A 20,281-nucleotide genomic window follows, 5' to 3' on the forward strand; every position below is an offset into this window, starting at 1 on the left:
TTTTTTGCATGTTACAGGGCAAAAAGTACAAGTAGCATATTGCTATTTCATAACCCTTTTCCCCCTAATCTGGTCATCCTGCACTCATGTCTTCTGTGGGACTTCTGTGACTCATGATATTACTTGTGTGTCTTTTATAAAATATACATTTCTTAAGGCAAGAAAATTATTTTATCAGTTTTATATTCTATTTTGCTTGAATTAAAGTTATTTAAAAAATAAAGCCATCAATTACTAGTGTTTTTTTATGTATTCCTATGTTTTTAAATTAGGAATAAGTAAGAAGTCAGATTCCAGTGTCCCAAAAAGCATATTTACATCCAGCTGAATATCCGTAGGAGACCCCCGTGACAGTATGCGTTCTGTTGCCTTTAGACATTACATTATTGTCCCAGGTAACCGACTTTAGGCAATCGGCTTTTTGCCTGCTATTGGAAAACACAAAATATCATTGTTGCGGACCGGCTTCTCTTCCATGGTTAGTCCCAAGAGCTGGAGCGTCCTTAGGTAGAAAGGTGGAGGGGGAGCCGTGATGAGTCGAGATCCCTTCCCATCAGGCTTGTCTGGTATCAGGAGCTGATGTAGATGGAGGTGAAGAGGCATGCGGTGCATCTGTTGCTGAGTAAAGTGCATCCTACGCAAAATCTTCTCTTCTAGCAGCTTGTGGAATAAAGTAAAGTAAAGGCATGACTGGAATTCACAAACAATGCATGTTTGTTTACATTTTATTTTTGCAAGCCGCATTTGCCCTAATTTTTGCCCAGACAATGTATAAAACCTCTAAAGATAAATTAATAGAATAAAGAGCATCTGCATTGCATTCCAAAAACATTATCTACAGTGATGCAGATATATTTCTATCACAAAAGTATGTTTTTGCTCTCAATCTCTCACTCTGCACTCACTCTGCCTCCGTATTATTTTATGCCCCATATAATTAATGGCAACATTTAAACACACTAGACTTATCTGAGACATAGTGGGATGGAAGCGACTACCCCTTTTATGCACATAATAACTGCAGGAAAAATACATGTTTTTTTTACTACGCCAGGACTCATCTGACAAATCAAGACTTACCTGCGTCCGGGGGACAGCATTCTCCAAAGGCACATATATATACTGCCCCAATACCCTCCCGACTCGCGAGGAGTATGTGTGATCTCCCAGCACAGGGCAAAGCAACCTCGTCATGTGAACCAGAAGCTGAGACTGGAAAACTATAAATATACATGGAAAAAATATATAAATATTTATCCAAAATGCACCATTAAAATGAAAACGCTGCTGCAAGTTCTTCTGGGCCCAAATTCCAAGCATGCGCTGATTTTATTTCTGACAGCCTTCATTTATAAGACATTGAAAATAAAAAAGATCTAAGATTACATTAAATAAGAGTCTCTTTGAAAATGTATTTCAGAAAAAAACGGCATTTAAGGGATTAAGGGTGTAACTTTAACCATTTGAGTCATATTGTTTCATGTTTTTTCGTGTTTGCCTGATGGAGGATATACGTCCTGACATATCACGCACATACCTGACATGGGCTGCAGCTGTACCAGAGAACAGCCGTCTGCGGAGTCTAGAACCTTATACCGGGTCTCTGTTCTCTTCACCTCTCTTCTCTCCAACTCTCCTTGCGTTGGATGGATAACAGGAACAACCTGTTTGTAAACAGGAGATGAGAAACACTATCAGTTAAAGTTATTAATAAATACCGTTTCACAGGCTGGACAGAATTCTATTTATTAAATTAACATGTAAAAAGAAATGGTTTTAACATTATAGTTCAGCAATAATTACACCATATAAAAATGTAAACTTAAATTTTACATTAAATCAATGATTACATTTTTTTTTTAATCAGGTTTATATAATACTAAAAATCAAAATGCATTACTCTATAGACATTGTTTCATAAAAGGTCATGCTTGTTCTGGATCGGACTACTTCCCCCAAGTCTCGGATCAGCCAGCCACTCAGTAACCCCAAGTCACCGGCAAGAGGCTCTGACCATTAAAAAACAAAAAATCCCAAGCCAGTGATCTGCTTAACCTAAACAATAACATCCAGATCATTCCTTTCACTGGCCGTCGGCATATGGTTCTTACCAGCCTTTGATCTCCAATTTGTTCCACCTTTAGTGCTACCTTCACTTCTCCTTCCAGAGGGTTAGGGACCCCGACAGTCACTGCGCTGGTAAACAGAAGCGGATTATTTGTTTATTGTTTTTTTTCTACTATCCTGTCTTCTATAAAGGTGCAAATCTTGCTAATAAAAAAATAAAAAGAAAGGCGACCTGGTTCCCCATCGGAGTTTAAATTTCCTATTCCTTAGTTTTCTTTTCCAGGTAGCCTTACATTAGTCCTACACAACTCTATGAAAATGTTAATTATACACAGATACTAAAATTATCAGTCTGAAGACGCAAGACTTTTGGAATATAGAATTTTAGTATTTTTAGCTCATCAGGGATAAGTGTATATATATATATAAGTGCAGATGAGTACATCTATACTACGGCCCATGCAGAAAGCTACTGATCTCAGCAGAAACTCACCAGTAAGTTGTCACTGGTGTCTGTGCTTTGCGACACTTGGCATAGAAATCTTCGAATTGCTGTGTAGTTGTATGACAGGTGGAAAGGAGAACCAGACCAGAACTTTCCCTGCATTGAGGAAAACATGCGAGGTTACAATGGGAATCCCTGCTTCCCAAAATCTACCCTTTAATACACACAGCAAACCGTAAAGAGGAATGATAGTCAATAAATGGGATATCCCAAAATGCAGCTCTCATTAACCATTCTTTAGTCCAAACAAGAATGTGAGGACCAACTGCTGGCTACCTCTGGGCTATAACATAATGATTTGTAACATTCGAAAACACGGAATTTAAAGAAAAAAACAATTGTAATAAAGTGTGAACGTCCCTTGACAGGGATCACATATGCCTGGAGTGCACTGTACACGTACTTTGATGCAGCTTTCACAATGTGCAGTTCAGAGCCGATTCCCAAATGATGCTGCAGGTGAGGGAGTAGTGAAGACACAGAGACCCCCTCCGGACTCCCTAAACATAAAAAGAAATATAAAAAAAGGGACATTCATAGAAAACGACAGCGGTTATTCTCACTAGCGATTGTACTGAAACAAAAGCCATCACTGTGGCGCCAGCAATAGCCAAATGACAGGAGCGAGTCCCGAGTACCGAGATGAAACTGTACCTGTAATAGGCAAGCCTTGAGGTTTGTTGATGGCTACGACGGGACCTGAAAAATAGAATAAACGCAGCGGTTAGCATGATTAAAGTAAAGGCTTGCACTGGGAACTTTAACCGTGTGAGTTACAGGGTGTGAACCTATCCAAAATGTTAAAACGCGTTCCAGACCTTTTCACTTGTAACTTGATCTATACATTTCTGCTCGTATCATTATGCCACCGACCGCTGTGCCAGTAAGAGGGGTAATTTACGGATAGTGCTGCGATGTATTGTATGCTCAAAGCGCACCATTTACACTAAACGTGAAAACATTAGCGGCATTCGCTTTAAACATTTACTGTCGCAAGGTACAAATATTTTCTTTATTCTATGTTTGTCGGATACACATTGAACAGTGTGAGACGTCGTCATTCCATGTACAGCCTACGCTTCCACAAACCCACCATCCGCGTAGACAACATTTTCCGTCAGGAGTTCACAAAGTTTGTCTCCGGTCAGATTGTGAAGCGAAACGACTCCCGGATCCCGCAGAATGCTGACTTCTTTCGTTGCAAAACGCGGCTTTCTTCGTTGGTCCTTTACGTCTAGCTTGGTCTTATACCTTAAATTTAATACAAAAAAACCCCAATACATTTATGCAGCATGATTACTGTCAAATCACACTATGATACAATATAACATTATATATATATAAAAAAACTTTAATTTCATTTAAAAATCTACAGTTTTGGAGCATTTCAGTTTGGCAGGAATCTTTTTTTAACGCTGCTGAATTTACCAAAATCCTCTTTATTCCTACTCCTGGCACACATGTGCTGTTACCGTGCCGTAGCCGGTGACTCGGTATTAACGATTTCTAATATTCTAATACATTTCAGTGAGATTTCATATAAATGAGCTTTTAAAAACCCGACGGGGCAGTGCATACATGACATCACACACAGCCACACTGTCTTCACTTTTCCATGAACAAGAAACAGAAGTGCTTTAAATGCTCGGCTGACTTACCAGGACTCTGTGTTCTTGGTAGTGACAGCAGACATGCACCTGGACACCCTCCGGTAACCCGCCTCACACGACGCCAGCACGGCCCTGCCGAACACTACCTGCCCACACAACACAGCCATCCCCAAAGCCCCGAGACTTTACTCCACGATAAAAAGAAACATCGCTGTCCTGTACTGAATATGTGACACACTCATACTGCCTGACAGGACGCTGCCATCTTGGATTCCTCACTGCACATGCGCACAGCTCAATGCATTCTGGGACGTGTAGTTTATGTTACCCAATGAGCGCCAGAGTTGCTACTGCAGTAATTCGGCTTTACCAGCAGGGGGCAGTGAGTGTTTTGGAATGGAAGGAAGGAGAAGAAGGAAGAAAGAAGAAAGAAGAAAGAATCAGATGCTTTCTTAGCTGAAGTGCCAGAAATAATTCAATGCTTTTTTTTCCCATGGGACTTCCTTTTACCTTCCAAGTGTCCCTGTTTAGGAAGGCTATTCCCTCCTTGGGATCCAAATTCCGTTTCCCTCCTACTTTCTAGGAGCTCGGAATGTTTGCTGGGCATGAGGGCATCACAGGGTTCTACAATAATAATGTGTATAGGAACAGCAAATGAAATGCATTATTCTTCGGAATGCCACACGCAGTAAACTGCCATCCATAGGTCTTTTACTTTGTTTAGCTAGTCAGGTTTGATCTTTTCTTGGCGCTCTCCCAAATAATCTTTGGAAAGGCTCTTGTGTTACTTAAACTTCCTAAACTGTGGAAGAAAGATGCTTATTTTTGGGGGTGAAACATGCTGTAAATCTTTGATAACAAAGAAGATAAAACAATGAATTATTTTTCTCCTAGATTGGCTTAAGTATGAATTTAAGAAATCTGCGTTGGTTTGATGACGCTGATCCAGACACCTTCTGGATTTCCCTATCTTGATTTTGGTTACTGTGCCGCTGTGGGTTTTATTTTTCCTAAAAAAGTTATTATATTTATTGATGTACGTGGCGCCATCATGTTGTGCAGCGCTGTACAATGGGCAAACAGGACATAACAAAAACGACATAACTATTTTCACCTAGAAAAATAAAAAGTAAGGAGGGCGCTGCTGGAACGAGCTTAAAGTCTAGAAGGAGTTGGAGGAATAATCTACACAAAGCTTTATTAGGTTGTTCTGCCAAATAATTTCACTGATAACCACTGAAAGGATCCAGTACAAACGATGGCTAAAGTCCTATACACTTTAGAACGCTGTGGGCAGACAAAATGCGTCTGGTAGTCGTCTGTTATCTCTAATCTGTGCCAGCCGTCTGTCCTGGCGGGGGCCGTTCTTTGGGTGGGATGGTTGTAGTGACAGTTGAAGGGTCTGAGTAATTTACAAGCTGTTGTATAGATGCATATTTATTCGTCATCAGCTATATTAATCATCCATTTACACAGATAAATACACGTTTGTTGGTAGCAGGGGATCGTTTTCACTACAAGAGGTATATGCCCTCCCCACTGGCACCAAAGGGGTTAAACGCAGCACATGTCATGTCTACAAGAGGCTGCAGAAGGACTGTTGCTGCGTGTGATGTCACAACGGCCTCAGAATGAAGGTTGCAAAAGAAATGTTGCGGCTTGTGATGTCACAGTGGCCTTGTTGCTATGGAAACGGACTCCAATAAAGGGGACGGAATTCCGCAGAGCTGTCAGTGTCAGTGTCAAACTGAACGCGCTCAGATAGTGGATAGTTACTATTTGTATTAACAGCCAGTCATCCCCGAACTTGGCCTTAGCCTTTGTGCGGGACAACCTGTGATACCCCTCTCATCGGGTAAAGGGGGAAAAAACCCCTGTGCTTTATATATTATTATTATTATTATTAATACGTGTAACATGACATCAGTAAACACCACAGAATATTGGGATTTAGTCACTTGCATATGAAAGTTAATACTTTAACAACACAAAGTAAAACATTCTGAATAAGTCAAACATCCAATAAGTAACTGGGGGGATGGGTTAAGCTGGGGGGTATATGAATTTCTGTGTATGGTTACCATATAGCCCCCTTTAGATAATGCAGGGTAAGGGGCAGTTATGATGTTAATGCAGCCCTGTATCAGGATAGATTATTCTCCAGTATGTTAAAATACTTTTTTCTCACACAGGTCGGTGTATTTACCGTTTATCTGGTTGGATCGCGTGTCTCTTTCTGAAAGAGCACACATTTGATTATTGATTCCCGTTACCGGTTGAGTCAACCCGCCACCATGGTGGTGCAGAAGGTACCGTTCATTTTATTATTTCTAATAATGGATACATTCAATAGTGAAACAGAACCCCTCTTCTTCTGTTACATTAATTCTATTAATCAGTAATCATTTTTTGGCTAAATATTGCTTTCAATTCTTTTTCCACAGATTTCTTCTGAATCGCAAAGAGAAAGGGGGAATTCCATTGATAAAAGATGTCCTAAAACAGGTAGGAATAATGATATAGACATGACCTGTACTGTATTTAAAATATATATACTTTTATACCTCTATACATATTACATTCTTATCTTTGGACATATTTACACTGAAATACAGAATCATTATTAATTCAAATGATATTTTTATTATATAACTGTAGAAAGAAGATCTTCTTCTTCTGATGGACGTCTCCGGAAAAGAACCCTTCACTCATGCGTCAAACCGGATCCACTGGAAGAGGCCAAACTCCTGGCGGATAACGCCGTTAAGGTCAGCAGAGCTCACTGTTACTGATTTAGTTATATTTTGTTATTTACAATAAGCCATCTTTAGAAACATTTTCACTCATTTTGTCATTTTGAACTCATTTTGAATTAGAACTCTAAGGTCTCTGCTGTCGCAAACATTCCGATGGTTTCCATGGCGATTTCACCAACTCTCATCCCAGCACTGCTTTAGTTCTGGGTTGATTCATTTGGTCCTCAGCGTGACTTTTAATACAATTTCTATTTTGTTTAGCATGGAAAAAAAATGTTTTCCTTTTAATTTGGTCAGACGCTAAATGCTGACGCTTTTCACGTATGTAAAATGTAGCAAGTTCAGAGTATGATATTTCAATGTGCATCTCCTCTCTTCACTCCCTCGTACAGGAGAAAAAGATTTTCACCATCCAGGGCCCGTACCCAGTGATCCGCAGATGTCTTCGGGAGCGAGGTTGGGTTGAGCGAGAGTTCCCCAGCCTCACTAAGCCTCCTAAGAAAGACATAGACAAGGAAAAAGGTGTCGGAAGTGGGAACAGCGACGGAGGTGATCCAAAGGATCTCGCGGTAAATATTCAACTGACATATTAATAGAAATGACAGATTCTTAATTCTAATTGTACATTTCCCAAAGTGCTTTATAATGGAGAAATATGGTGGTTACTGAGAATTATCTGGGGACTTTAATCATCTTTGGGGCTTCTTAAAGACTGAAGGGGAATAAGAATAACTCTATCCTTTATAGACATTTCCTTTTATTTAACCGGGTTTCCAAGACATTTTGTTGCAGATGTAGTGGTTGAAATTCATGTCTATGTTGTTGCTTTGAGTTCTCTGGATACTTTGTAAACCATTGTTAATTTATATATATATATATATGAAACCTCCGGTGTGTTTTTTTTCCTGGTAGTCATGGCTTGTCCGCGATGAAGATCCATATTTTTGGTGGACAGCCAAAAGCGACCCCGTCAACTGTTATTCCCTGCGAAAGGATCAGATGAGGAACCATTACGCCCGTTCCACGGCCTTCACAACCAAGGTGAGCCACGCTGGGGAGCTGCTGTGTCCCCTCAATAAAATTCAAAAACAGTCCATTTAAAGCCAGGCCTCGGGACACGGAGACCCGATCTGTGAAAGCCGAGGGTTAATTTTCTTGCAGTGGTTAACGTTTTATCTTAAATCTCTGTTGAGGTTATAGAATGATCAGGGAAACAATTAAGCCCCCACGATATTATTCCTAAATAGTCTCTAGGTAATTATTTGCCCCTTTGCTCTGGAAGGACTCGTTACTTCTTAAAGTGGGCTAATAACGGAGTCTCCGATAACAAATCAGATAACGCAATGAATTCCTTTTCTTGTAGATTGGCTTATGTGTGAATTTGAGAAATCTGCGTTGGTTTGATGACGCTGATCCAGACGCCTTTTACCCGCGTTGCTACAGCCTCGGAGATGTCAACGAGAAGCGAGCATTTATGGGTAGGAATTCTTATCATGATAACTGCGTCCTCTCTGAATTGTGATATGTTGGGCAGATCTAGATGTAATTCTAGAGCACCGAGTAATGATACATTCTGTAAGTTACAGCGAGGAAGTTTTGCTATTAATTTGTGAAAATCTCTTTTTTTTTTTAGAGGACTTTTGGCTAACGGCTGCCAGGAGTATCCTGAAGCTGGTATCAGAAAGGCAACACAGAAGCGCCATCTGTCTGACCGGTAAGTGGGGTGAAATAAAGGGTATACTTAGGGGTATTTGGTATTTAAAATCTTACAATACACAGCTTTCCAGCAGAGATTGAAGCTTTAGTTTAAATTATTTATTATTTCAGCATAAGAAGGGAAAATGTAATTATAGAAAGGTTATTTAACTTTACATTATTTTCTATGTTGCTCTGGGAAAAAAAGTACCAAATTTCACTAAAGACTCCATCGTCTCCCGAACCAACATGACTCTATCCGGGTTCCTTTAGAGATAAAACGGTCATTTTAATTGGAATATCCAGGACTATTAGACGGATTAAAACACAAAAAGCTCCGATCCGTTAATTATTTCAGCCAACAGTTCTGCAAAGTGCATTCATTTTAACTCTGCGTGTTCTTCTCTCCAGGAAACCGCGTCCCAGCTCAGGTTATTGTGACTGCCCTGCAAGCCTGTGAATCGTATCTCGGCACATTGGATCATCGGGATGTCGATACCAAGATTCCCACCGTCACCGACGCAGCACGGAACGAGTTTCTACGCAGCTACTATCAAATCATCCAGTAAGTGACGCCGTACAGCGCAGACCTAGCTGCGATTAGAAACTAAATTATAATGAGAGAACATCTAGAATTAAGAAAGAACCGGTCAATCTTTTATAACATTTAAAAAAAAATTATAAAAATAAATACATTTTTATTTATTTGTCGACTTGAACCCAGAAAGGGCGTTTGGGTCGCACCAACATTCTTTTGGTGAACGATGATTGTGCTCCAGGTAAAAGTATATGAACTGTACCCTTTTTATTGTTGCAGTGATGGTGCTGCGATTGAAGACTCGGATCTGTTTGCGAATCGGTGCATCGATGTGCTGAAGAAGTTAAGATCGGTGAATCCACAGCTTGATATCGATGGCGTCAGAAACATCTGGATTGTAAAACCAGGAGCTAAATCCCGTGGCAGAGGTGAGTAGGTCCAGAGACAGCGTTTTGGCCATTTCTGAATTATATACAACCGTGAAAATGGAATAAAAGTGGAGAAATTCTACAGCCCTCTAGACTTGGATATCAAAAATGCAAAAATGAGCAATTAAACAAATAAGGTCCAGAATATGACGCATATAAATCCCGAGCCTCATTTCTCCGTTGAGTAGCTCTGCCTCCACCTGCGTCTAGTCAATCCCTGTCCACGTCTTCTGAATGACCAACCAAATCCTGTTTCATTGGGAAACAAGCGATTTAATCAACGGCCCAAACATTTCCCCGGGGTATTATGATAGCTCCTTATGAAACTGCATTTGAACGGAATCCCTGTGCATTAATCTGTTAAATTATCCGGTTTCTGCTTCTACTATTTCTTTAACCCTTGCATGTTTTCCATTTGTGAATAAGATTCTAAAATCGAATGTCTGTTCCGGCGTAGGTATAGCCTGCATGGATCGCTTGGAAGAAATTCTAACGCTGAATCCAGGGACAGTCAAACAGGAGAGATGGGTCATCCAGAAGTATATTGAGCGACCGCTGCTGATTTACGGCACAAAGTTCGATGTGCGCCAGTGGTTTCTGGTGACCGACTGGAACCCTTTGACAATCTGGTTTTACAACAAATGCTACATTCGCTTCTCATCCCAGACCTTCTCCTTGCAAAACCTAGACAGGTAAGTTAGTGGTGGGATTAATGTTATGCTATTTAAATATCTTACTAATATTTAGTTTCCAAAGTCCCATAACATACAGCCTAAACCTAGACAAGTAGTTTTTCATTGACTTGAAACTAAAAGCTAAACACCTTCTCTCGTTACTACAGCTCCATACATCTCTGTAACAACTCCATACAAAAGTATTACGAGAACTCGTGGAGCCGCCATCCTCTGGTGCCTTCTAGCAACATGTGGTCCTGCGATGAGTTTCAGAAATATCTGAAAAAGATGGGGGCAGGACGCGCCTACAAGGAGGTGATTGTGCCAGGAATGAAATCTGCCATAATCCACGCCATTCAGAGTTCCCAAGAACTGGTGGAGCCCAATAAGAGCAGCTTTGAATTGTACGGAGCAGATTTCATGTTTGGGGAGAACTTCCAACCCTGGTTGATTGAAATCAACTCCAGTCCAACCATGGAACCATCGACAGCAGTGACCACCGAGCTTTGTGCTGCGGTGCAGGAGGACACCCTGAAGGTGGTGTTAGATTGGAGACGCGACTCAACCGCGGACGTGGGGTTATTCGAGCTCATCTACAAACAGGTATTGCCTTAACTGAGTGTCCTTTCTATATCTTTTTTATTAACACAGTTAGCATTATGGTCTGTAGGTTAATGTGCTTTATAGGCCAAACATGTTTCACAACACAAACCCCTTTAACATACCTGAATCACGCGTTACTGTATTTTGTTCCTGTAGGCTCCTGTAGATGTTCCTCAATATCAAGGAATAAACCTGCTGGTGGAAGGATCTGCTTTTAAGCAGCCACATCCCCCTCCAGAGAGACCTTCCCGCGGTTCTGTTAAAACGAGGATCCCTCGTAGGAGAAGAAAGAGGTCTTCCTCCATGGTGCAGGACAAGGTCTCAATAGCTTTTTCTCAGGCCTGGGAAGAGGCTAGTATTGAGTCGCCGTCTATTGAATCATTAGTGCCAAAAACAACGGTACTTGGGGGAGACAAAAAAATATTAACTCCGACACCACCTAAAACACCTAAGACTGAACGCAAAAATCGGACAGGACAGGTACATGGAGGTAGATTTCATAAGATCCGAGAATCTCCTTCCCATGATCCTTCACCGGTTGCCCTGAAACCGTGCGCGTCCGAGAAGCCGCCAGCCCTGCGTCATTCTACGAGGCTGGGAGACAGAAGATGCATAGATGAGGCGATCACCAGCCTTAACATCAAAGCCTTACCAATCCTCAGCAAAGGAACGGCAACAGGTAAGAAGCCTGACAGTAGAAATGCGTCCTATTATTTAGTGCCCAGAATTAAGTTATGGGGTAAAAACACGTAAAATGTACCAACTATTTCATCGTAGCTACACGTAGCAGAAGAACCTAGTCATTAAAGGACCTTCAGATTTTTTGGAGGCCTTCTCCATAAGCGAACCCATCTTGTTTGCTTTGCAGGAAATGAAGATATGATGTCATATTCCAATGTCTATTACTGAGTCTCCTGAGAACAGCTTTTAAAGCTTCTGACTACAATATTCTAGTTTTCCCTTTTCTGTGGTTTGATTAATTTGTAGAAGGGAAAAGTATATTTTTATTAAATACATATTACAGGCCCCCGTTATTTGATTCTTTTGTATATATAATTGTATCCAAGTCGTGTTAGAGAATGCTTTCCCCTTGTTCCTGTTTGTTTCAATTAATGAAGTGGTGTCCTATATAAAAATAATGGTTCTTAGTTGCTCCCCCATCATAACACTTTTACACGATCTCCCCAAGTGTCCCGGGAGGTTGTCCTGAAATCGTTGGGGTAGAGAGAACAACGTTAGGGCATAAAGTGTAACAAACTAAATGTCAGATTACTCGAGTCTCGGCTAAACCATCCTTATTCCTTTCATCCGCAGGTCCCATCAACCAACAAAAGTTGCCCGGTGTCTTCTGTAGGGTTCCACATCCCCCGAAGATACCCCGTGCGACATGTCAGAAAAGTGTGAGGCTACCGGCTATATCCAGCCCTATGAAGAGCCATGGGCGATCAACATCACGGAATCCAGTGATCCCATCAGCCCTCTTTCTGTAAATGTCACGTCTTTCAATTTCCAATACTGCGGACCCATCATCTGCCGCAGAATAAACTACATTTTCCTAAAAAAAACAAAAAACGTGAATGTTTTCAGGACAAATACCTTATTTTACAGACTTTCAATGTGACGCAAAGGACGTTACAGGAAACACAATGTTAATAGATGAATGATATTGCTTGTAAAATATACATTTTATAAACGTGTAACAATTAGACACTGATAATATGCATAAAATGCAAAAAGATTCCTTCATACCCCGGCTGGGTGCTGAATGCCTAGCGGTGCGAGGATTCATGTTAGTGAGACTTGTGGGTACAAAGTACCGTCTATTAACCCCCTTATTCATGAGCAATAAGAAAGCTTTAACCCCACTGACCTTACTTAGGGAGATGTACGAATCGTTACATGGAATTGTTATATTTAAATCCTTTACCCATTTATCAGCTATTAATAATTTATTAGTAGACGCTTTTATCCAGACGATGGTTTCCTTAGGTCTACTATATAGATATTTATGTATTCCATGTTCCCCCATATTGGGGAAATGATTTAATGTTGGAATCCTTTTATTCATATGCCGGTGCTATAATATCTTTCCTGGAAGAGCGGCAAACAGCACTTTTCAACAAATCAAATCTCAGGTTTTTAAAAAGTTAAATCCCGTTTCAATGTGATGCAAAGGCTGTTACAGCCAACATAATGTGAATACAATGACGCTACTAGATAGACATTCATCTCTAGGACTCGTGATCTCATTTGTGTGTCTTTTATAAAATATACGTTATATATCCCAAAGCAAAAAAAAAAAGTATTTTAGTAACTTTATATTTTAAATAAAGTTATTTAAAAAAATAAACCCAATTATTATTTTTATTTATTGCTGTTTTAAAATGATCAAGATTTACATTTTTAGCTCTGACATCCATCCGACAAGCAATGGATTCCATGCACATCCTACTTCTTTTCTCACGATCCACACGTCTTGTAGCCAAGGTGCGCTCTCTCTCTCTTTAGAATGCACAGTCCCTCCTTCGGGCCCAAATCCTCTAGATTTGGGGCAAAAACCCTGAGCTTCAAATCCTGAGGAGTTCCCAGATATAGAAATAAGGTTCAAGGAACCCACAAGCTGCAGTATATGAAGTAGTTCCAATAAGACAGATACACATTTGCACAAAATGAATACATTTGTTTTAATATTAAACAGAAATTGGTTTATAAATATAATAAATATGAAAGTATTACACGTTAATATCACATCCATGTAGTAGATTTAGTGCGGGGAGCGGATAAAAGTCACACACTGTGAAGCTACTGACTGAATCACAAGCAACGCCGCTTTTAGTATTAGCTGATAAGAAATATTCTGAGTTTATTTGTGCGGTGTAGTGTCTACATTACCTGCCCTATGGGGGGGGGGGTCGGTACTGCATGGTTAACATTTCCTTAAATATCATTTATTTTGTACCAGCAAAGGTTTATGGGAATTGCAGTCAAAATGAAAGGTCATAAACCTGTTGTAAAATGTAAAATATATATAATATCTTAATATGTAAGTGATCGCTGTGAGACAATTTAAGTTAAAATCGAGAACATTCACAAAATAACAGGTGGAAATCTTATAAAAATGTTGGGTTTGGATTCGGAGTATGAGTACTCGACAGGCGTTACTCTTAGCGTTTGGGTCATTGAGCTGCGGGTAATAGGAAGATCCTGGAAATGCTTACAGAACAGTCCGTATGTCAAAGAGATAATGACAGCTTTCATCATTCATCTATACTGGGATTAACCTAAAGGTTATCTGTTGCTGGACTACCTCGCCCATCATCCTCTATCTCATAAAGCATCGCGAGAAACGCAGTTCAAAGCGTTGTGCTTTTGGACACCTGTCGCCTATACCTTTCTTTAGAAACCTACTTAATATTCTCTATGTTCTCTGGAACAGTCCTATGTTAACATGCTCGTGTGCAAGCGTGATGCTCGATACAGATTGCGGCATCCAGCGGGTTAAAGTGAGGATTAGCTGCGGAGTGAGTGCTTGTCCCGGCAGAAAGGAAAGCCTTCGTTGAGTTTTCATAATGTTCTCCAAGTGCTTTCAGGTCTCTACAGCAGCATTTTACGCGGGTAGAAGGGAAGCAAGTCTTTAAGACCAGGCGCGGGTTTGTCCTCCACCGGCGTGGCCTTCTCTGTATGTTCCAGGAGCTGCTGCATGTAACACGACGTCCCCAGCAGGACATGGCCGGTGGCTTGCATGGTGAAGAGCGTCCATCGTAAAGCCTCCCTGTAATGAAGCAAAATGAGAAGTATGCTTCCAAAATATCTACTGATAAATGATGGGTGTCAAAGCGGTGGGCAGTTTGTCGCTAACTGGCTACGGGGTCTCTACTCAGACCTCGCTAGTTACATTACGGTAATGAGTTTACCCCCTACACTGCCAGGGGACTTCATGACTACATACAATGAGACTTATTCTCCTGCTACACTACTAGCCTCCAGTGTTATATCCACTCACTTCATCATTCTTTTCGCTCCGTGGCACTGCAAGTCGTAAGAGACAGTATACGCGCCATAAAACGTGGCTTTGACGTTCAAGCAGCCGATGAAATCCTCAGGGTGGTTCTTGTACAGATCAAAACTGAAACGGGCAACGTCGATCTTCTTCGGAGGCTTGTTGGAGAGGGAGACGTGGTATCCGGCTTTCTGTGGGACACAAGGTGACGGCCGACGGTCAGTACGTCCCGTGACATACGGAGGAACAGAAGCTGTACAAGTTATAAAGAGTTTTAACCGACTCACCCGTTCATCAGGCTTCCACTTCTGTCCTTTCGCTAGAGCCATGAAAACCGCCCCGCTCTCCAGCGACTGGAAATAGTCCTCTGTGTCCACCCCGGTCCCGTCCTCATCCAGTACTAGAGTTATAGCCTCGTTCATCAACATGGCGTCTTGTGCCTAAAGAAAAATTAACCATTAAACAATTTAACCATTGTTAAAGAAAATCGGCTGAACGGTCACCAGGAAAACATACGAGGTCTTACCTTCTCGACCAGGTCGCCGAGGCTGTCGGCCATTATTCCTTTCCGTATGCTGCGGTCATGGTTGCACACTCGAAAGGGCCGAGGCTTGGCTGGAGGGCCATATAGCAACTGTTGAGTCATGGAAGTGCTAACGGAGACACATCTGTAAATAAAATAGATGCGTTACGTCTATTTACTAAGACGTTGGGAGGAAGACATTCAATGAGAAATGATGGGGTACGTCAGAAACTGATCCGAGGCTTGTATCGACAAACACAAGGTAGATCCCTGCATGGAAATATTCCAGACATATATATATATATATATAACAGACACTAAATTAATTGACCCTATAAGCTATAGGTATATAGGGTATATAAACCTATATGACAGTTTGACTTGAATTGAACTCTGGGGTGGAAAAATAGATGTTTTTTAGTATTCCGCTTGCTCAATACTTTTTGTCATTTTTTCCTGACCTTTAGTCTCGGTTTCCAGCCCCTTGGATTTTGGACACAGCGTAGAACATCGATCGCAAGCGGCCAAGTTTCAGATAACCACCCCGGATTTCAAAACCAGACTGTCTGAACATGAAATGGAGCTAAAGGTGACCGTGCCCTTTAACGACTAAAGAGAATGTTCTAAATCATATCCCGATACGCTCTAATCACTCTATAAAAATCCTACTTTCAGCTCCTGAAATTAGCTTATAATCAGACAGTTTTACACGTGAATAACTCTTAATGTTCTGCGCTGCGCAGTAAAGATCTTGAATTCAATACTATACGTTTGTAATCTATTGCCGTGAGTTAATATTTAATATATTTATATTTCACTATTTGGAGAGGCAGCACTCTAACCCTATTTTTAGTCTAAAAATTCCATTTTCCAAAATGTATTAATCATATCATATTGATTATCCTGAAAATCAGTACATTTCCAGATTTGTTAATGAGTTTTAATAAAATTCAATGTTGCAGTTGGATCATCTGCATGTTTTCTATATCACCTGATAATGTTAATTATTCTTGCATTTATTGCCTTATTCTTGAATTAAAAAAAAAAAATGTACATATTATTTAAATATTTATATACTGTGTATACATACTACCGTTCAAAAGTTTGGGGTCACTAAGCTGTTTTTATGGAAAACAAGGAAATTTCTGGCTGTAACATAATTACAAAATAAAGGTTTTCTAACCATCAATTAGCCTTTTAAACTTAAACTTGGATCAGCGAACACAAGAGTGATGGGAGTGATAAAGGAGTGACGGGAGTGACAAAGGGCCTCTGTACGCCTATGAAGAGATTCCATTAAAAATCAGCCGTTTCCAGTTACAATAGTCATTTACAACATTAACCCCGTCTGCGCTGGATTTCTGATCCATTTTATGTTATTTTAATGGACAAAATGTGCTTTTCTTTCAAAAACAAAACATTTCTAAGTTCCCTTAGTTTTGAACAGTAGGGTATTATATAAATAAATAAATAAATAAATAAAATGAAATGTGTTTTCTTACTTGGAGAGAGACTTTGGGGATAGAAAACTTAGAGACTTTGCTGCATACTCCATCCTTGTCAGAATTATTTGGTTTGATCTAGAAAAAGAAAAGAGACAAAGCGTTTTACCGAACTCACATTTCCACAACGTAATGACTGTTGGACTTTCAAAGCTTCTCAATCAAATTCTGAGATTCTGGAGGAATAACGTAACCAACCTCTCTGCATCATTTGCATTAAATATAATAAAAACATCGCGTCTAATGCATACAAAGTATACTTACGCCGAAGCCATCGTATCCAAACCAACTGCTATTGCCTCAGCCACAGAATCTACTGTTAGTCCCCACCAGAAACCGTCTTAAATGACCTGACAGGTATCTGACCTTTGTGCTGTTGAGGAGTTGATGAAGTCACCTGAAGGGTCAAAGTCTCTGCCGGTTACTGTGACATCTGCCATATAAGTACAACGTCCGTTCTGACTAATCTTTGTAAGCTTAAATAATCATTAGTAATTTATTTTACATAGAGGTGGCCAACCCAGTGTAGGTTCTTCTGTCACAAGGTTGTGTTATGCTGAAGTTTCTTTTAGATGTCATGAAATAGTCATCACAACAAGTGAACTCAACGACAGATCGGCTCCATTTGGTCGCCTGTTTCTCTTGCTGTAAAGACTCAAACCTTAATCAGTCGTTGGTCTCGTCTTAGATTCAGGAGCCGTATGTCTATCCCATGCGTGTTTATCCCCCCTCACTGTATGAACGTTCGTGGCAGACCGGGAAGGAAGTTGGGTTGGGGATGCATAAGACCCTGCGGAGTCCGCTGTGAAGGGAATCTTTGTGTCTACCCATAGCTAGAATGTAAACCGATGGAACCTCCAACTGCAACTGATGTGTCTGGTAGGCTAAAGGGAGAGCTGACAGTCGAGTTGGCAAGAGAGTTGGGTTTTCAGATCTCCATCGTTTCACTATACATTATGAAGTTCCGACCCCAGTGAGCCTCTGCTGCATGAAGATCTTAGCCAGCCCTGAATAACGCGTGATGAAATCAGTGAAAGTTCTTCAAATTGAATTATACATTATACAGGGCCAGTTCAGCCCTTCTTGCTGATAAACTTGCCAGTGACGGACCTTCATAATGTGTGGTGAAGTGACAACTCTTCCTTTAGTGAATAGGCGCCAGAGTTTCTCAACCTTAGGTCTTCGGGATCTCCTGGCTTTCATAATGGAAGACAGCAATAGGTCCATATGTGCCGGAAACCTGCCCAGCTGGGGGCAATTGAGGACGGATGTAGTGGCCCGCCAAAAAAGGTTTCTCAAATGGGTCTCATATCGGTCCTCATGAAAACCTTGACTTGCCATTATTTAAAGATACACTTCACACAGTCACCTGCATTCAAGCAGGGATATCGACCATAACATCCTGGTATCAAAATGACTAATTGGGAGGGTAGAATACAAAGGAGTCGGCTCCAGTCTGGGTGACCCTAAGAATCTGCTCCTTCACACTGAGCTTGGGGCAAAAACCCTGCAACTCAGGCTCAAATGCTGAAAGCTACCCAGTACGATCATAACATCACGAGGTTGTATGACATCAAATGTCAAGTTCCCAGCGATGGGCAAAAAAACTAAACATAAAAAAATCAACACCTGAGACATTTATTATATATTTTACTGTTTTTACATTATTTCTGCCTTTCAATCAATTACTTTAATATTCGATATACATAATTATCTCTCGGTATTAGCAAAGAGGTCTCACACTCCTGTTTTGATGAATTCAGATTACAGACTCACATAAACCGTATCCCCCCAATAATAAAATTATTAATGTATGCGACTGTCTGACCAGCCTTATACTACATCTCAAAACACCTTCCTAATCCAGCCAGGGATCAGCCAGAAACCTGCTTGTTTTAGGTTAAAAATCACTCGCATTAGTAGAAGCAAATCCCAGAAATACTAATTATTACCAGGTTTCTTTTTTCCCCAAATTAGTGATAATTCCAAGTAAAATGAAGCTTGGCTCCGGCTACGAGTTATTATAACAGCTGTTATAACAAGCAAGCTTTTAGTTGAAAAGGAAATTATTTTTAGATCCGGATCAAAACAAAAATTGTGTATTTCTTTTTTTTATAAAAAAACAAATCTGATCTGTAAAAAGAGACATTTAAGGCTGATTTTTATATGGAAACACATCACAGTGACATATAAAGCACATATATGTGGGATACATTGTATCATGGTATACTCACATCACAGCTGCCCGATCCTCTGTGTCTATACCTCACTGTCACCTGTCTTGCTACATACTGTGACTGTGACTTCCTGTTGGGATGTATATGACCTTCTCTCTGCCCCACTCCCTTCTCCCCACCTCCCCCAACCGCAGAGTATTTGCCCTCAGATCACAACCCAGGGAGTGTGGAAAGTGGAGCACAAGTCACTCCACATCCCAGTGTTTTCTGCCCTCAAGTCTGCAAGCAGTGCCAGCTGCTGTCTGGGACCATCCACACCCAGTCAATTTAGCCAGGGATATAACTGACTTTTACCAAAGCTCTTCATACTGAAGCCTATTCATTTAAAAATAAATACTAATTATTAGCTAATATAGACACATAGAAGTCATGAATGTGGTTATTACGTGAAATGTATGGGTGAAAGGTGGCTGATGATGACGTATTAGTGTGAGTAACCATCGCTTGGCAATGACTGCTGGAGATGAGGCATTAAGATGTCAGCCATCTCCCTTTCACTGACACACTTCCTGAGTGGCGCTGCTTCCGGGTGTAGCAAGATGGCGCGGGGTACTCACCGGAAGTGATCATCGAGTAGCGCTGACTGTGCTGTTGTACCTGGTCCTTGGGCTGAGGTAAGTCGTATTCATGCCTGCTGGGCTCATGTTAAATGTCAGCATTGCATGCATTAACCCCTTGGGGTTCAGTTGGGGTAAATAATGATAACGTTGCAGATTACTTCTCCAAAATGCGGTGTGCAGAGGCAGGGGCTGCTGTCCCTTTGTGTCTCATTGATCTGGGGTAACAGGCCATTGACATCTCTTCTCTCCTCATGCGTGTACAAAAAGAACAGAATCTGCCCTTGAAGAAATCCAGGGCCTAAGCTGCAGCAGCACCTCTTGGCAGGCAGTCACGTGTTTCTTCATACATCTCAAGTTCATTTTCCTGAATTTCAGTCGATTAAAATAATGGAGAGGAAATCCCACAAGAAAACCATAAAAGCCCCTCATCCGAATGCCGCGCTGCCTGGCGATATCCCCCGCTTATTAACATGAATACGCAGCCATTATTGTCACTTGTATCCCTGACATACATTGCAGTGGAGATGCATACATTGTATGTACTATTCCTAACGCCATTTTTAATGGTCAGCATGCGAATGAA

The 20,281-nt window shown here is 40.8% G+C and overlaps 3 protein-coding genes across 4 annotated transcripts; 1 reads left to right on the forward strand and 2 right to left on the reverse strand.

Annotated features, from left to right (window-relative positions):
* Window positions 1-221: 221 nt before the first annotated feature.
* RPUSD3 (RNA pseudouridine synthase D3) lies at window positions 222-4,446 on the reverse strand. The gene is made up of 9 exons (XM_053470102.1): window positions 4,231-4,446; window positions 3,666-3,823; window positions 3,227-3,271; window positions 2,976-3,072; window positions 2,561-2,668; window positions 2,112-2,196; window positions 1,538-1,664; window positions 1,081-1,220; window positions 222-660 (listed from the first exon to the last, which is right to left on the reverse strand). The coding sequence occupies exons 1-9, from the start codon at window positions 4,347-4,349 to the stop codon at window positions 406-408; spliced, it is 1,134 nt and encodes a 377-aa protein (XP_053326077.1). The 5' UTR covers window positions 4,350-4,446; the 3' UTR covers window positions 222-405.
* Window positions 4,447-6,476: 2,030 nt separating this feature from the next.
* Window positions 6,477-12,366, forward strand: LOC128500446 (tubulin tyrosine ligase 3-like). The gene is made up of 13 exons (XM_053469607.1): window positions 6,477-6,491; window positions 6,627-6,687; window positions 6,841-6,950; window positions 7,331-7,507; window positions 7,851-7,979; window positions 8,302-8,416; window positions 8,572-8,652; window positions 9,045-9,198; window positions 9,451-9,599; window positions 10,057-10,291; window positions 10,441-10,876; window positions 11,033-11,555; window positions 12,191-12,366. Exons 1-13 carry the CDS (start codon window positions 6,477-6,479, stop codon window positions 12,364-12,366), a joined length of 2,361 nt encoding a protein of 786 aa, XP_053325582.1.
* A 1,169-nt stretch (window positions 12,367-13,535) lies between these two features.
* On the reverse strand, window positions 13,536-19,218 carry CIDEC (cell death inducing DFFA like effector c). 2 transcript variants are annotated; one of them, XM_053469385.1, is made up of 6 exons: window positions 19,136-19,218; window positions 16,902-16,979; window positions 15,403-15,544; window positions 15,164-15,316; window positions 14,880-15,067; window positions 13,536-14,648 (listed from the first exon to the last, which is right to left on the reverse strand). In XM_053469385.1, exons 2-6 carry the CDS (start codon window positions 16,952-16,954, stop codon window positions 14,471-14,473), a joined length of 714 nt encoding a protein of 237 aa, XP_053325360.1. In that variant the 5' UTR covers window positions 16,955-16,979; window positions 19,136-19,218; the 3' UTR covers window positions 13,536-14,470. The 2 variants fall into 2 exon arrangements, with proteins under 2 accessions (XP_053325360.1, XP_053325359.1); XM_053469384.1 differs by lacking the exon at window positions 19,136-19,218 and adding an exon at window positions 17,166-17,444.
* Between the last annotated feature and the right edge of the window lie 1,063 nt (window positions 19,219-20,281).

This window comes from Spea bombifrons, chromosome 6 (genome assembly GCF_027358695.1).
Source record: "Spea bombifrons isolate aSpeBom1 chromosome 6, aSpeBom1.2.pri, whole genome shotgun sequence".
In the NCBI taxonomy this organism is placed as follows: domain Eukaryota; kingdom Metazoa; phylum Chordata; class Amphibia; order Anura; family Pelobatidae; genus Spea; species Spea bombifrons.

Bases quoted from the DNA above. Each gene is read 5' to 3' on its own strand.
- RPUSD3 (XM_053470102.1), bottom strand. From the start codon at position 4,349: ATGGCTGTGTTGTGTGGGCAGGTAGTGTTCGGCAGGGCCGTGCTGGCG. The intron at 3,824-4,230 runs GTAAGTCAGCCG...ATTAAATTTAAG, and splicing joins ACCAAGAACACAGAGTCCTG to GTATAAGACCAAGCTAGACG. The intron at 3,073-3,226 runs GTACAGTTTCAT...TTTTATGTTTAG, and splicing joins TCAAGGCTTGCCTATTACAG to GGAGTCCGGAGGGGGTCTCT.
- LOC128500446 (XM_053469607.1), top strand. The intron at 8,417-8,571 runs GTAGGAATTCTT...TTTTTTTTTTAG, and splicing joins CGAGAAGCGAGCATTTATGG to AGGACTTTTGGCTAACGGCT. The intron at 10,877-11,032 runs GTATTGCCTTAA...TTGTTCCTGTAG, and splicing joins TCGAGCTCATCTACAAACAG to GCTCCTGTAGATGTTCCTCA.
- CIDEC (XM_053469384.1), bottom strand. The intron at 15,068-15,163 runs GTGAGTCGGTTA...TGTGTCCCACAG, and splicing joins AGTGGAAGCCTGATGAACGG to AAAGCCGGATACCACGTCTC. The intron at 14,649-14,879 runs GTGAGTGGATAT...GCTTCATTACAG, and splicing joins GGAGCGAAAAGAATGATGAA to GGAGGCTTTACGATGGACGC.